General features: G+C 36.1%; 1 protein-coding gene across 1 annotated transcript; it reads left to right on the top strand.

Moving 5' to 3' along the window:
- Window positions 1-2,521: 2,521 nt before the first annotated feature.
- lig4 (ligase IV, DNA, ATP-dependent) lies at window positions 2,522-7,359 on the top strand. The gene is made up of 2 exons (XM_007228701.4): window positions 2,522-2,633; window positions 4,220-7,359. Exon 2 carries the CDS (start codon window positions 4,222-4,224, stop codon window positions 6,973-6,975), a length of 2,754 nt encoding a protein of 917 aa, XP_007228763.3. The 5' UTR covers window positions 2,522-2,633; window positions 4,220-4,221; the 3' UTR covers window positions 6,976-7,359.
- The last annotated feature ends 6,946 nt before the right edge of the window (window positions 7,360-14,305 follow it).

A 14,305-nucleotide genomic window follows, 5' to 3' on the forward strand; every position in this document is an offset into this window, starting at 1 on the left:
CTTGTATTTTCTCGGCTAAAGATTTTAGTATTGCATTATTTAGCCCCATTTCTACATTATTTATTGGTAATAGCATTATTTAGCTACATTTTTACATTATTTCCGGAAGTTTGTCAGCTAAAAGCTTTAGCATAGCATTTAGCTACATTTCTACATTATTTACCTGTAATAGTACTTTTTAGACATGTTGACATTAATTGCCTGTAGTAGCAGTATTTTGCTATTTGTTTTTACACTATTTACTGTAATAGCACTATTTAGCCACATTTCTTCATAATTTATCTGTAATTTCTCCTTTTTTTTAGCATATAGCATTATGTAGCTACATTTCTTCATTATTTACTCAATTTCCACTTTATTTACCTGTAATTTCTCAGCCGAAGATTTTTGTATAGCATTATTTAGCCCCATTTTTACATTATTTCCTGTAATAGTAGCATTTTGAAATGTAAAATGCTGATTCAAAAGGCAGAAGGTTGAGGACATTATGTTAATTCAACCTTAAAATTTCCACGTTAGCACAACCATTGAACATTAAATGTTGATTCAACATTAAAATTTCAACATTAGCACAACCATTGAACATTAAATGTTGATTTAACGTTGTTTCAACGTTGAAACAACAACAGACATTACTTTAGTCATATTTCAACCACATTCAACGTTTAAGGTCTCTTGTGTGCCAGCTGGGTTTGTACATTATTTCATTATTCATCTACATTTCTGCATTTCTGGTAAAGCCACAATAAAAAAAGGAAGCATACACATAACATACTAAAATACTGTGTTACATCATATACGTTTTAGTAAAATTAAGCTTAGTAACTAAAAGTATTTTTTGAAAGCTGCAGTATCAAAATGTTATAGCGCCACCCTGTGGTTTTAAATAAGGACAGTAGTGCAGTCTGAGCGCCAGAGCCGAAAAGACTTCCCACTTTATTTCTCCTCCAGTAATAATAATAATAATAATAATAATAATAATAATAATAATAATAATAATAATAATAATAATAATAAACTTTATTTAACTCATTTCATACATAAAAATGCAGCCCAAAGCGCTTCACAATAAAATTAAACAAAACAGCAAAATGTTAAAGTAATATATAACAAATAAAACAATTAAAATGTAATTTAATAAAATTGTTCGAAATAAGACATTTTTATTAAAATAAAATATAGAATAAAATAAATGTTAACAAAAAGATAAAATAAGAATAACAACAAAATCAAACAAACAAAAAAATTAAGTATAAGCAGAACAGAACTAGTAGAAAGCTAAGCTAAACATGAAGGTTTTTAGCTGCCTTTTAAAGCTAGTAACACTTAGTGCCTGACGAATATTAATTGGTAAAGAGTTCCATATTTTTGGGGCTTAAAAACAGAATGCTGCTTCAATCAAACAGAATATTGAACACTGTGAACCGCTATAGGGAGCCCGCGACGAGTCCTTAGTGAATGGGGAGGAAGCCCTGAGTTTAAATATTGTTGCATTTTTAAGTATAAAAAAATATTTATGAACTACATTTATGAACTATGAATTTTCTCAGTTGCTCCATTCGAATGCATTATTTTTTAATCAATTGGTAGCGCCCTCTGGTGGCCACGGTAGAGAGATTTTTAAATTATTCTCTAACAAGGCAACAAGGCAACTGGAACAAAATTCTGATTTTTTTTTTTGTAGACCTAAATTATCCACCTCTAACAATGCATATATATATATATTATAACATAACATAATATAATAAAGTAATATAATATAATATAATAAAATATAATATAACACAATATAATATAATATAATATAATATAATATAATATAATATAATATAATATAATATAATATAATATAATTCAACCCTCATTTTCACATGAAATAATACATTATATGTAAATACTTACACTTAATATAATATAATACAACATAATATGTTAGCTTTTAAACAATAATATATATTTTATTGATTAATGTTAATTTATAATTTAATTAGCCTAATTCATAAAAATGAATGTTAACTTTTATTGTGAAATCGGACGCACAGCACGCGCACCGTCGCTTCAGCCGCTGGTTTTAATCACATCATACATTAGAAAAGTGGACAGACTAAAATTTAAAGCAGTCACATACGGAGAAAAATAATTAGTATAATTAAAGATAAACATAAATGAAAAAATAATAGTAGAAGACTAAGTAAGTGGCTATAAATAACAATAAGATTCTAAAGAAATTAAACGGAAGAAATAAAATAAAAAGGTAAAACGAAAAATTCTAAAGAAATAGACGAAATTAATAAAGGGTAAAAATTTAAGGGTAAAAATAATATAATATAATATAATATAATACATTATAATATGTTTTTAAAGGATAATATACATTTGTCATTAATTCATGCTAATTTATTATTTATTTGGCTTAATATTTTTAAACAGAAATTACTCTCCAAAGTATTTTTGTTGTTTTTTTATTTTTTGTAATTGTACTTTTATTATGAAATCTGACGCACAGCACGCGCGCCGTCGCTTTGGTCGCTGGTTTCCATCACAACACGGAAGAGGTTCAGAAAACAGCAAAACAGCGTCCAGAACAGACAAGCTTCTAAACTCTCCAGCTCTGGCACATCTTCTACCAACAGGTCTGATCATTACATCGCTTCTTCTGGGGTTTAGATCAGTGTCCGACCAAACAAAACACATATTCTACACTTACTTATAGTAGCGCGGTCCTTTAAACTATAGAACCTAGAGTAACTAGCTAGTGAACTACAGACTGAGTTTAAACCCTTATTATTAGCTTATTTACTGACAGTCACAATAATTTATAGACGAAGCTGCTATAAACCCTGCAGAGAGGTATCAGGTTTGTTTAGTAAATCAGCGAGGACTATATTAATGACAAAAATCCCCCAATGCAACACAATAACTTTTTTTTTAACCCAGTGGAATTGGCTAAAAGCAATTTGTGCGAAATGTTCATTTTCATTTTATAAATATGCCTAATATGCCCACAGTCAACAACTGAAAACCACTGTTTCAGAAACAACTAAAAAAAAAACATATTTTTAAACATCCAAATATATATGTTTTCATATGCTTGCATATATATTGTAGATTAGATGTTTTATAGATATACATTTTATATTTAGAAGCAAACATGTTTTAAAATGATATTTATCTCACCAACTGCTGACACTGTGTCTCAAGTATTGTTACGCCACCAGGTGAAATGTCAACCCCACTTCTACACCTTCTTTTAGAGGACGAAAACTTGTCTTGATGTTATATATTAAAAAAATACCATAAAGGTGGAATTATACAAAAATAGTATTGACTATAATGACTATACTGAATACCAAGAAGGTGCGTATACAGGTATTTAGTGAAGTGTCTAGAGGCAGATCTACAGGATATACAGTAAAGTTTCAATAGTGCAGATAAATAAACCTATGATTTAACATCTGAGATTCAGCCCTCAGCGGTTCTCCTTTCTCCTCCGTCCACACTCAAGAAGAGTTGAAGAGCCTGATGGCTCTCGGAACAAATGATCTCCTCAGTCTGTCTGTAGAGAAGCTCTAAACTTAGTCAAATATATATCAAATATGATACAAATTAAACATAATTAATGGAAAATGTTGTTTCATTTCTAAAATGTCTCTTTTAATAACAGGTCAAAAGGTCAAACATACATTTTGGTCATTGGAAATGAAACCAGTATTTTTTTTTAACTGATGCCATCTATAAAATATGCTTTTATATCTCTGGGTAGTCAAATAATCTGATAATTTTGCACCCACAGAATATTGGGTGACTTGCTTATTGTATTTGTGTAGTTTCTCACAATTAACTACAGCAGGACTGTATTAACCGTATTATGTTTATTTAGTATAAGTATTTAAGGTAAACTTTGTTTGTGTGGTCCATTAAAAATGCCTCATAAATGCGTACACAACGTTTGTAGCTCTAAACTCCTATAAGCTGAATGCAAGTGATTCTATATGGAATCTAAGCCTACATCTATTTCTAAACCCTGACCTTTTTTTTACGCACATGCATCCTATTAGAGTCCAGTTGCATTTAATAACAATTTAGTTAAATGTTAGTTGATGGACTGTCTGTATAAAATGTTGCTTTAAAATGTTTGTCATATTTAAAATATAAATGTCTATGAATGAAATATACATTTATAGATGTAACATTAGTTTTTTCTGTTTATTTTCTGCAGTGATGGAGGGAACATCTAAAAATGGCTCTACGTCTCAAACCACCAAAAACGACGCTACATCAGTTGCTGCACAAGTGCCATTTCTTCACCTCTGCACAGTCCTTGAGAAGATACAAAAAGCTAAAGGTAGACCAGACAAGGCTAAATGTTTAAAAGAGTTCATGGAATCGTGGAGAAAATTTCATGCAGCACTTCACAAGGACAGTCCCAGCACGACAGACTCATTCTACCCGGCCATGCGCCTCATTGTGCCTCCATTTGAGAGGGAAAGAATGGCTTATGGCATCAAAGAAAACATGCTAGCCAAACTCTACATTGAAGTTTTGGGGCTCCCGAAGACTGGCCCAGAAGCCAACAAACTTCTCAACTACAGAGCCCCCACAACATCGCAAGGGGAAGCAGGAGACTTCGCCCTCACAGCGTATTTTGTTATCAAAAAGAGATGCACGAGCCAAGGCAACCTAAGCATTAAAGAGGTCAACGACTTTTTGGACTCTGTCGCAATAAACAATGCTAGCAAACAAAAAGATCTTGTGAAGAAAAGCCTTTTGCATCTGATCACTCAGAGTTCAGCACTGGAGCAGAAGTGGCTCATTCGTATGATCCTTAAAGATATGAAACTTGGTGTTAGCAAGGAAACCGTGCTCCAGGTTTTCCATCCAGATGCTGCCGAACTCTACAACGTCACTACAGACTTGGACAAAGTGTGCAGACAGCTACACGATCCCTCTGTTTCCTTGAATGAGGTGTCCATTGGTCTCTTCTCTGCCTTCAAGCCCATGCTTGCAGCTGTTGCCAACATCCGGCAAATCGAGAAACAGATGAAGGACCAGCCCTTTTATATCGAAACCAAGCTTGATGGTGAGCGCATCCAACTTCACAAAGATGGAGATGTGTACAAGTATTACACCCGCAACTCTTTTGAGTATACGCAGCAGTTTGGTGCCTCACCACTAGACGGCTCTCTTACGCCATACATCCACAATGTCTTTAAGCCTCATGTGGTCAACTGCATCTTGGATGGTGAGATGATGGCTTATAATCCCACCGCCGAGACCTTCATGCAGAAAGGCAGCAAGTTTGACATTAAGAGGTTGATGGACGACTCGGATTTACAGACTTGTTTTTGTGTGTTTGACGTTCTGCTTGTCAACGACCAGAAGTTTGGAAATGAGCCTCTGAAAAAGCGCTACGACACTTTGCAAACGGTGTTCACGCCTATCAAAGGCCGAATCCAGCTGGTGCCTAAAGCGGAAGGCAGAAACATGCAACAAGTAGTCAACGCCCTCAACGAAGCCATTGATAACCGAGAAGAAGGGATCATGGTTAAGGATCCAATGTCCATCTACAAGCCAGACAAACGTGGGGAAGGGTGGCTGAAGATCAAACCTGAGTATGTGGATGGTCTCATGGACGAACTGGACCTGCTAATAGTGGGCGGCTACTGGGGGAAAGGAAGACGGAGTGGGATGTTGTCCCACTTCCTTTGTGCTGTTGCCGAATCCCCCAGTCCTGGAGAGAAGCCCACGGTGTTCCATACGATCTGTCGAATTGGCTCAGGCTACACCATGAAGGAGCTGTACGACCTTGGCCTTAAACTGGCCAAGCACTGGAAAGTCTACCGCAAGAACGACCCTCCGGCATCGATTCTTTGTGGAACAGAGAAGCCTGAGGTTTACATTGAGCCACAGAACTCTGTGATCATCCAAGTCAAGGCGGCGGAGATTGTCGAAAGTGATATGTACAAGACGAACTGCACGTTACGCTTCCCCCGGATCGAAAGGATCCGAGAGGACAAGGAATGGCATCAGTGCATGACCTTGGACGAGCTCAGTCAGTTCCGCACTAAGGCTTCGGGCAAACTTGCGTCCAGACACTTCCAAATCGACGGAGACCAGCCGGACAAGAAGAAGCGGAAACTTGCGGCCAAACCCAAGAAAACCATCGGCATAATCAACCACTACAAGGCTCAAGACCTCTCTGCAGTTACAAAGGAGACCGACATGTTCGAAGACGTTGAGTTCTGTGTGATCAACGGAAACGACAGCCATTCCAAAGCAGATCTCGAGAAAGCCGTGGCTCGTTGCGGAGGCATCGTGGTACAGAACCCCGGAAAGGACACATACTGCGTCATTGCTGGCGTTGAAAACATGAGGGTGAAGAACCTCATCAGTTCAGACCAACATGATGTGGTATGGGCTTCCTGGCTGCTGGAATGCCTGGACGGGAAACAGGTGTTGCCTTGGCATCCACGCCACATGATCCACATGTCTCCACCCACACGGGAACACTTTGCAAAAGAGTATGATCGTTATGGAGACAGTTACTACATCAACACTGATGAGCAGCAGCTGAGGGACATCTTCAAGAGGATTGACCAACCTACTACCGAGGTGGACCCGACTTTTGCAGCCTCAGTTGAGGCAGAGTTTGGTTGGGACGACTTGCCAACTAGCATGTTTAGACCCTACTGTGCCTACTTTGACCGTTGTGCTGATATAAATGACCCAGAAAGCGTCATTCGGGGTACTTGTTTAGACACTCGGGCACTGGAGTTCCGCTTTTACGGAGGAACGGTAACTGAAGGGATAAAAGAAGGTATCTCGCATGTAGTCGTGGCAGAGCAGGAGAGAATATTAGTCCTGAGAACACTGAGGCGTCTGTTTAAGAAGAAGTTCAAGATCGTGAGGGAGACGTGGGTGACTGATTCAATCAAAGCAGGACATGTACTAAATAACAACGAGTACCTCTTGTAATGCACTGAAATTGCGCAACAATTGGCAATAATATGTCTTGATAGGATGTCGGAATCTTCCAGTGCCTCTGCATCACTTTACTGTAAAGTGAAGGTTTTTAGAGTAATCCAAAGATTAAGTTTGATTTGTTTTATTATTGGATTAATTACTGAAATAGTTTTAGCTGTATTTGATTTGCAAAATTAGCTTTTAGAGCTTTATTCTTGTTTTAAAAAATGTTCTCACACAAAGTTTGATAGTGTAAATAGAGCTGGGATAGACTTAGCAAAATGTTTTAATTGATCGTTGAAGTTTTTATGGAATGTAGTTTCAGAAAATATCATGTCACAGAAAACTGGCATTGACTGCAGCTGTTTTTTTTACTAATAAATATTGCATATTTTATGAATGTTGTAAATATTGATGTGAATAAAGCTGGGAAAAGCAGCATTTTAAGCATATTAATAAAAATATTATTAATTCTTCCAAAAAAATGTTTTTTCTTTGTCTATAAATGCACTTTTTTACTGTTTACACTGACATACCAAAGGTCAGAGACAGGAACTAGTGTCATTTTAGTGCAATATTGATTGGTGCATTTATTTCCATTTTATTTTCTTCTCCAGGAGGTACCATTTCTAGTGTAGAACCATTTTTAGGCCTTTAAATGGTTGTTTGATTTGCCAGAGTTCTATTTAGAAGCATTGCCTTTACTATAGAATAGAACCCTTGAGGAAATACTCAATTACCTTTTTAGGGTGTAAACTATTAGCTCCAATTCCAACTCATGGAATTTGGGTCTCTTTTCATGAGCAAGAAGAGTTTTAATTTAGACATCATGTGAAGTTTGGGTAAAATATAGATCAGGTGCTTTGACTTGCAGCTCGTTTGACACGTTTGAGAAGGAAAGAAGAAATGAAGTGCAGTAGTTTCTACAACAGTGTATTTTGGGCTGTGTTCAGACTGCAAGATAAAATCCAAATTTTGGGGATTTTGAGATTATAAACAGATTTTTATAATATGAACAGTCATATGAATATGAAAAACAGATTTTTGCAAATCAGATCCGGACCACATTTAAAGGTGGTTTGAAATGCGATTTTAATAAGATTTGTACAGATGCCCCTTAGTCTGGATGCTAAAATAGGATTTTGATCAATGCCGACCTTGTTACCACAGCAACCCGTGCAGAAGGATTCGTGATGTCCAAATAGACAAATCCAGACAAGAATGGCCCAAGCCTTTATGTCCATACCACCACCTCAGCACCAGGTGCTTTATCATTCAATAGGCTACACTGTGTGAGTAACGTACCCACTATCATAAGCATTATTCAAAACATTAGCATAATTAGCTTACATCATACTAGTATCAATCTTAATGGTTGGTTAATGATTGTCATACTGTAACATTGTAATATTGGACAACAGGAATCTATTAACCTTGCATATTTTTTGTTTTGATATTTTTTGCACATTGAATATCACAATTTTCAACAGTACACAAGTTAGTGTGCTGTTGATTTAATGACATACTGGACTAAGTGGAACCAACAGCAGTATTTATGGTTCTGAGGTTTGATATTTATATGATATCTTTTAGCTTATAGGAACAGTGGTATAGGTATTGAAAAGTGTTTGTTTTTAACAATAATTTAAATAGCACTGGGCCCTATTTACTGAGTACAAACAGTACAAATTTAGTTTCATCAAAAAGCATAAATCTGTACTTTCTAGGACATAGCTGGTTCAAATCCTGGCCATGCAGCTTGTCATCGGCTGCTGGAGCCCCAAAAGAAAGCACAACTGGCCTTGCTCTCTCTGGGTGGGTAGATGGCGCTCTTTCCCCTCATCACTTCTAGGGTGTTGTCAGTCAGCACAAGTCGTCTGTGAGCTGATGTTTTGGATTATGTATGGTGTGGGTGGGATTATTGACATACCTAAATTGGGAAGAAAAGTGGGATAAAAATGATAAATAAAGAATAAAAGTGTATCTGTGGCTTGTATATATATATATACACACGTTTTTATCGTGGCCATATGGCTGTAAATATTTTAAGGATATAATCCTGATGTACCGTAACATTTTGTTAGAACTAGTTAATGGTTAGAACTAGTTATATGAATCGTGAAACATTTATTTTAACTTTTAAAGCATTTGAATGGTTAAAACGGTTAAAGCAGAGCTATACAAACCACAGATACAGTATATATCATTTTTTTTCTATTTCTATTTTCAATTTCTATATATTATGTGATTTTGAATTTGATTTCAACATACAAAGATGTGTCTGTGCTCTTATTGGTTAAGAAGTCCTTAACCCTCCTGTTAGGTGACGGGTCAAACTGACCCATCTTGAAGTTTGAAGATTTAGAAAAAATAGTTAAAAGTATGAAAACTTCTTCTGATTGCCTTAATTTTGTGTAAACAACATATAATATGAAAATGGTTCATCTCACATATTCACAACCACCCCCCTGCAAAAACAAAAATTAAAACTAAATTGTTATGTTTTGTTTCAATGTTATGTAAAACTAGTGGTTCCCCTCATCCCTCCTAGGGTGTTGTCAGTCAGCACAAGTTGTTGGGTTGATGTTTTGGATTATGTATGATGTGGGTGGGATTATTGGCATAGCTAAATTGGGGAGAAAAATGGCTTCAACCATTTTAACCATTCAAATGCTTTAAATGTTTTATGATCCACATAACTAGTTCTAACATTTAACTAGTTGTAACAAAATGGTTCAGGATTATAACATTAAAATATTTATTTACAGCCATATATATATATTGCCTCCTGCAAAAACAAAAAAATAAAAACTAAATTGTAATGTTATGTTTCAATGTTATGTAAAACTATTGTTTTATATGTTGGTCTTTTAAAAGTGATAAAGTAGTGAAACATTAAAAACATTTTGAACATGTTTTTTTTTAATGAAAAACGAGTGAATTATCTTAATTGAACAATTACCTGTTAGAGGTAAGGAACACTTTTACAGTAAATATTAATTATATTGATAATAATAATTAGCAATGGAGTTAGTAATGAAATATTCACTTTGCTTGTTAGGATTTCTTTTTAGGATATCTTTTGCATAATTAAACATGCGACGGGTCAATATGACCCAGGAACATCATTGCTGGTTCTGACAAATGAACATAATAGGAGGCTTAAAAGATATATATATATATATATATATATATATATATATATATATATATATATATATATATATATATATATATATATATCAGAAACATCTGTGCTAACATGGTCTTTGTGAAAAGTGCTTTTAAGTGTTTTTTTCTGAACGGAGTGTTCAGTGCTAACAGTACTGTCTGTGACATGGGTTTAAATCTGTGGCAGTTTAAATCACATTTCTTTAGGGGATTATGTTCACATGAAGTTATATTGAGCTTCCCTGCTCTTCTGTTCTATCTGGCTGCATTAAAAACCGTGATGACATTTTTCCTTTAAAGCACCATTTCAGTGAACCTGAAAATGCATCCCTCTCTTTTTCTGTCTCTCTCTCTGTTTCTGTCTTTCTCTCTCTCTCCCTCTCTCTCTCTCCCACACACACACACACACTCACACACATTGCTCAGGGGGGATAAGAGCAGCTTAAGAGCCCTTTATAAAGGTAATCCAGGGGGAATGAGGAAATACTGCTGCCAGAGGGACAGGAAAGCGAGGGCATGGCTGCCAGGTAGAAGGACAACAGGAGTCTGAGCTGAAATTGCTCCCTGAGTGCTGGCAGCAGGGGTGCACCCATCTTTGAAAGGTCCCTGTTTGTGAAAGGTCAGGGAAGTACTGTAGGACTGTGGCAAGCTGCATTGTTGGCTTTTTTTTTTTTTTTTTTTTTTTTTGCTGTTTTTTTTTTTTTTTTGTCTATCGGTAATGGTCGATATTGCTCATAGCTGCCACTCTGTGACCTGAATCGTGGCCTGTCGTATTAGAGTGAAGGTTAGATTATGGGAAATTAATGCTTATCCAAGATCAGTGCTCGCCGCTCTTACCTCTCATAACCTTTACGCCATGCTGCTGTGTTTTATTAGCTGGGTTTATTGCTTATGATCTGATGAGGAATGTGGTGAATCTTCCCCAAAACACCAAAACAGAAATTTTGGTACAAAAAAGGCTGTATATGCATTTCAGAATCTGATTATGATGTTGATGTTATATGTTTGTATAACATTTCTCTCAAATTAACAAAAAGATGCAGAGCTTTCAGACCTCATATAATGCAAAAAAAAAAAAAAAAAATTGACACACTCTGTGAGAACTGTTCTGCACTAATCAGATTATAATATGAATGTGTTTACATGTGCTTATTATTCTGTGAGATTATTGGTTGATTGCAAAGCAGAAATCTGATTAGTGTCTGACTCATGTAAAGTTGGTGTTTTTCCATTATCTGATTCCCTAAGTTCATGTAAATGGGTTGATTTGACTACTGACAAACTCTACTTTTTCTGTTCTAAAGTAATTGCAATTTATAATTTAATTATAAAAAAATATATATGTATGAATATTTAAGTAGACCTGCAAACAGCATACTCCAGTCTGACAAATATCAATGATCAGACTTTGAAGTACATGTGCGTTTCATGCGCACTTCATACATACATACATACATACATACTTCATACATACTTCATACATACATACATACATACATACGCACTTCATAATCCAATTATTTCTGCAGTTATCATATTATTTACGTAATCATGCAAACAGCACGCTCCAAATTCTTAGAAAGCAAGATCTGATTATTAATATACTTATATACACTTCATATACAGTTTTATACAGTATTATCTAATTGTGTAAATGCGCTGAATGGATGGTTGACAAACTGATTGAGAAATCTGATTAAAAAAGGTGGATTTTAGCCTAGTAATCGCATTTCTCAGTTCATGTATATACTTAATCACTGGTTCTACTGCAAAAATACAAATAATGACATACTCATACAAACTCCCATAATTTTACTATCCAATTTTATGTAAATGCATGAATTAGATTACTGACAATCAGATTACTTATGTTCTGCAGTAATCGGAATATAACATGCATGTGTTTCCATGCACTTCTTGTTATGTGAGATTATTGGTTGATTGCAAAGCAGAAATCTGATTATTGTCTGACTCATGTGAAGTTTACCTAATAGTACTGTGTATAAAAGTGTTGATAGGATCATGTTCTGTACGTTATATTGAGAAATGGCGAGTGCATCTATATACACTTTATAATCTGATTATAAAAGCATTTATGCAGTTATCAGATAAAGAATATGATAAATAGAACTGGATTTTAGCTTAGTAATCATATTTTTCAGTCCATGTTTACTTCTAATCAGAGTATTCTTGTATTTCTCAGTTTGAACAAACATTAATCAGACTATGAACTGCATGTAAATATGTAAATGCACTTACTGTTCTCTTGAAATTACATATCTGCTGTTTTATAGGAGGTACAGGAGTTTGGTTTAAATAGGAGGAACGTTAACATTGATCGGACACTGTTGCTCGGTAACTGACGGCTGATTCATCTGGAAAGTTGAAGTCTTCATCAGTTAGTGGTGGTAATTGGACTTATCTTCTAAGCAGACAGGAGAGGGGTTCTGTTGCTCCGGGCTTGCCAGGAATAAATCGCTTGGAAGAGGCTGTGTGCCTTTGACAGAAATGAGGCACCCCATGTGGAGAGCCAGCAGACGTTTACTAATAAAGGCTGGATTTGCCTTGCAAATGAATGTTCCTTGGCTCAAGGGACGTATTACCTTAGAGCTACGAGTCCACCGACTCCTTGTGGATAACTAACCCCCCCAAAAACATTCTTTCCTCACACTTTCAGTGAAATCGCAGGAGAACATAGCAGACAGGTCATTCTTTTATTTTTTTTTGTCATTGCCTCACACTTTTTTCCAATTCACATTAAAATTTCAAATGAACAGCCTTCCTTTCCAGGGAATGCATCATGGGAGTCCTTATGTTAGAGTGTTTATCCTTCATCCCACAGGTGGCATGGACAACCCTGCCAATCATCTTTTACAGTAAATATTTAAAGGGGTTTATTAATACAGCTGTGCTTGAAAGGGTTTGAACCCTTTAGAATTTTCTATATTTCTATGACCTAAATATTTCTAAGTATGACCTAAAACATTATCAGATTTTCACACAAGCCCACACATCTGTCTATGAACTGAATCTCAAGAGGGTTATGCAGCAGGACAACGACCCTAAGCACCGTTCTGGGGTTGTTCTATCACAGAATGGTTTAGCTGCCATATTCTTTTTCGATTGGAACTGATTAGCCACCCACAGTCAGATAGAACGTAAAGGTCTGTAGGGATATATAAATAATAACCACATGCATAGATAGAGTTATAAACAGACAGACAAACAGACAGATAGACAGTAAGGAGCTCTGTAAGGATTAGGGCTGGGTATCATTTAAAAATTTTCAATACCGATACCATTACCAACATAACCCCTTTTTCCTAACACAACCAAAAAAATACAAAAAGTGATAATTATTCTCATACAACGTATTTATTTAACAGCCGCATTAGGAATCTCATTTTCACACTGTCACCAGGAGAGGCTGCCTTTTTTTAAAAACTTGCTGAAACAAACAATGAACGTGATTGTGGCACTTTATTAAAAACAAAAATCACAGTTTTACTTTAAAGGACAACTCCAGTATAAAATGGACTTTTGGTATATTAAAACATGATAAAAAGTGCTTACCTTTCTTTCACAGCGTTCCAAGATCCAGAAATTTACCCCGATAAATCGCTTTTTCCACAGTTATCCAGCTCAAAGTAGCTCCACACCTCCTTGCTAGAATCCGGAGAGCCCTGAAAGGTGTGGTTATTGTAAAAGGGCTAGGTTACACCTAGCCGGGGTGGGACCAATGACTGTATGGGTGGGACCATAGACTGTGTATAGCTCTGTGGAGGCAGTCCTCAGGGGCGGGGTTATTTAAATGAGTAGGCTCCTTTCTCCCTCCTCTGGTCTCTAATGCAAAGACTTGGGTATCATTTTCACACCTTCAGAGACTCTAAAGGGGCTACCAGCTCTCTCGCCATGATTCCAGCCCAAAACATGACTCCGCCCACTCCTTGCTGACGTCGCAGTCTTGTTGGGACATGGTGGCCTTCCACCAACCATCCACTACTTCATCCATCTGCACCATCCAGGGTTACACGACACTCATCAGTAAACAAGACTGTTTGGAAATGAGTCTTCATGTATGTCTGGGTTCACTGAAACCGTTTCTGCTTGTGAGCTCTGGTTAGTAGGTTTATGCACCAGAGCAAGCCTCTGAAGGATCCTACAGTTTGAG

This window comes from Astyanax mexicanus, chromosome 21 (genome assembly GCF_023375975.1).
Source record: "Astyanax mexicanus isolate ESR-SI-001 chromosome 21, AstMex3_surface, whole genome shotgun sequence".
Taxonomy (NCBI): Eukaryota; Metazoa; Chordata; class Actinopteri; order Characiformes; family Acestrorhamphidae; genus Astyanax; species Astyanax mexicanus.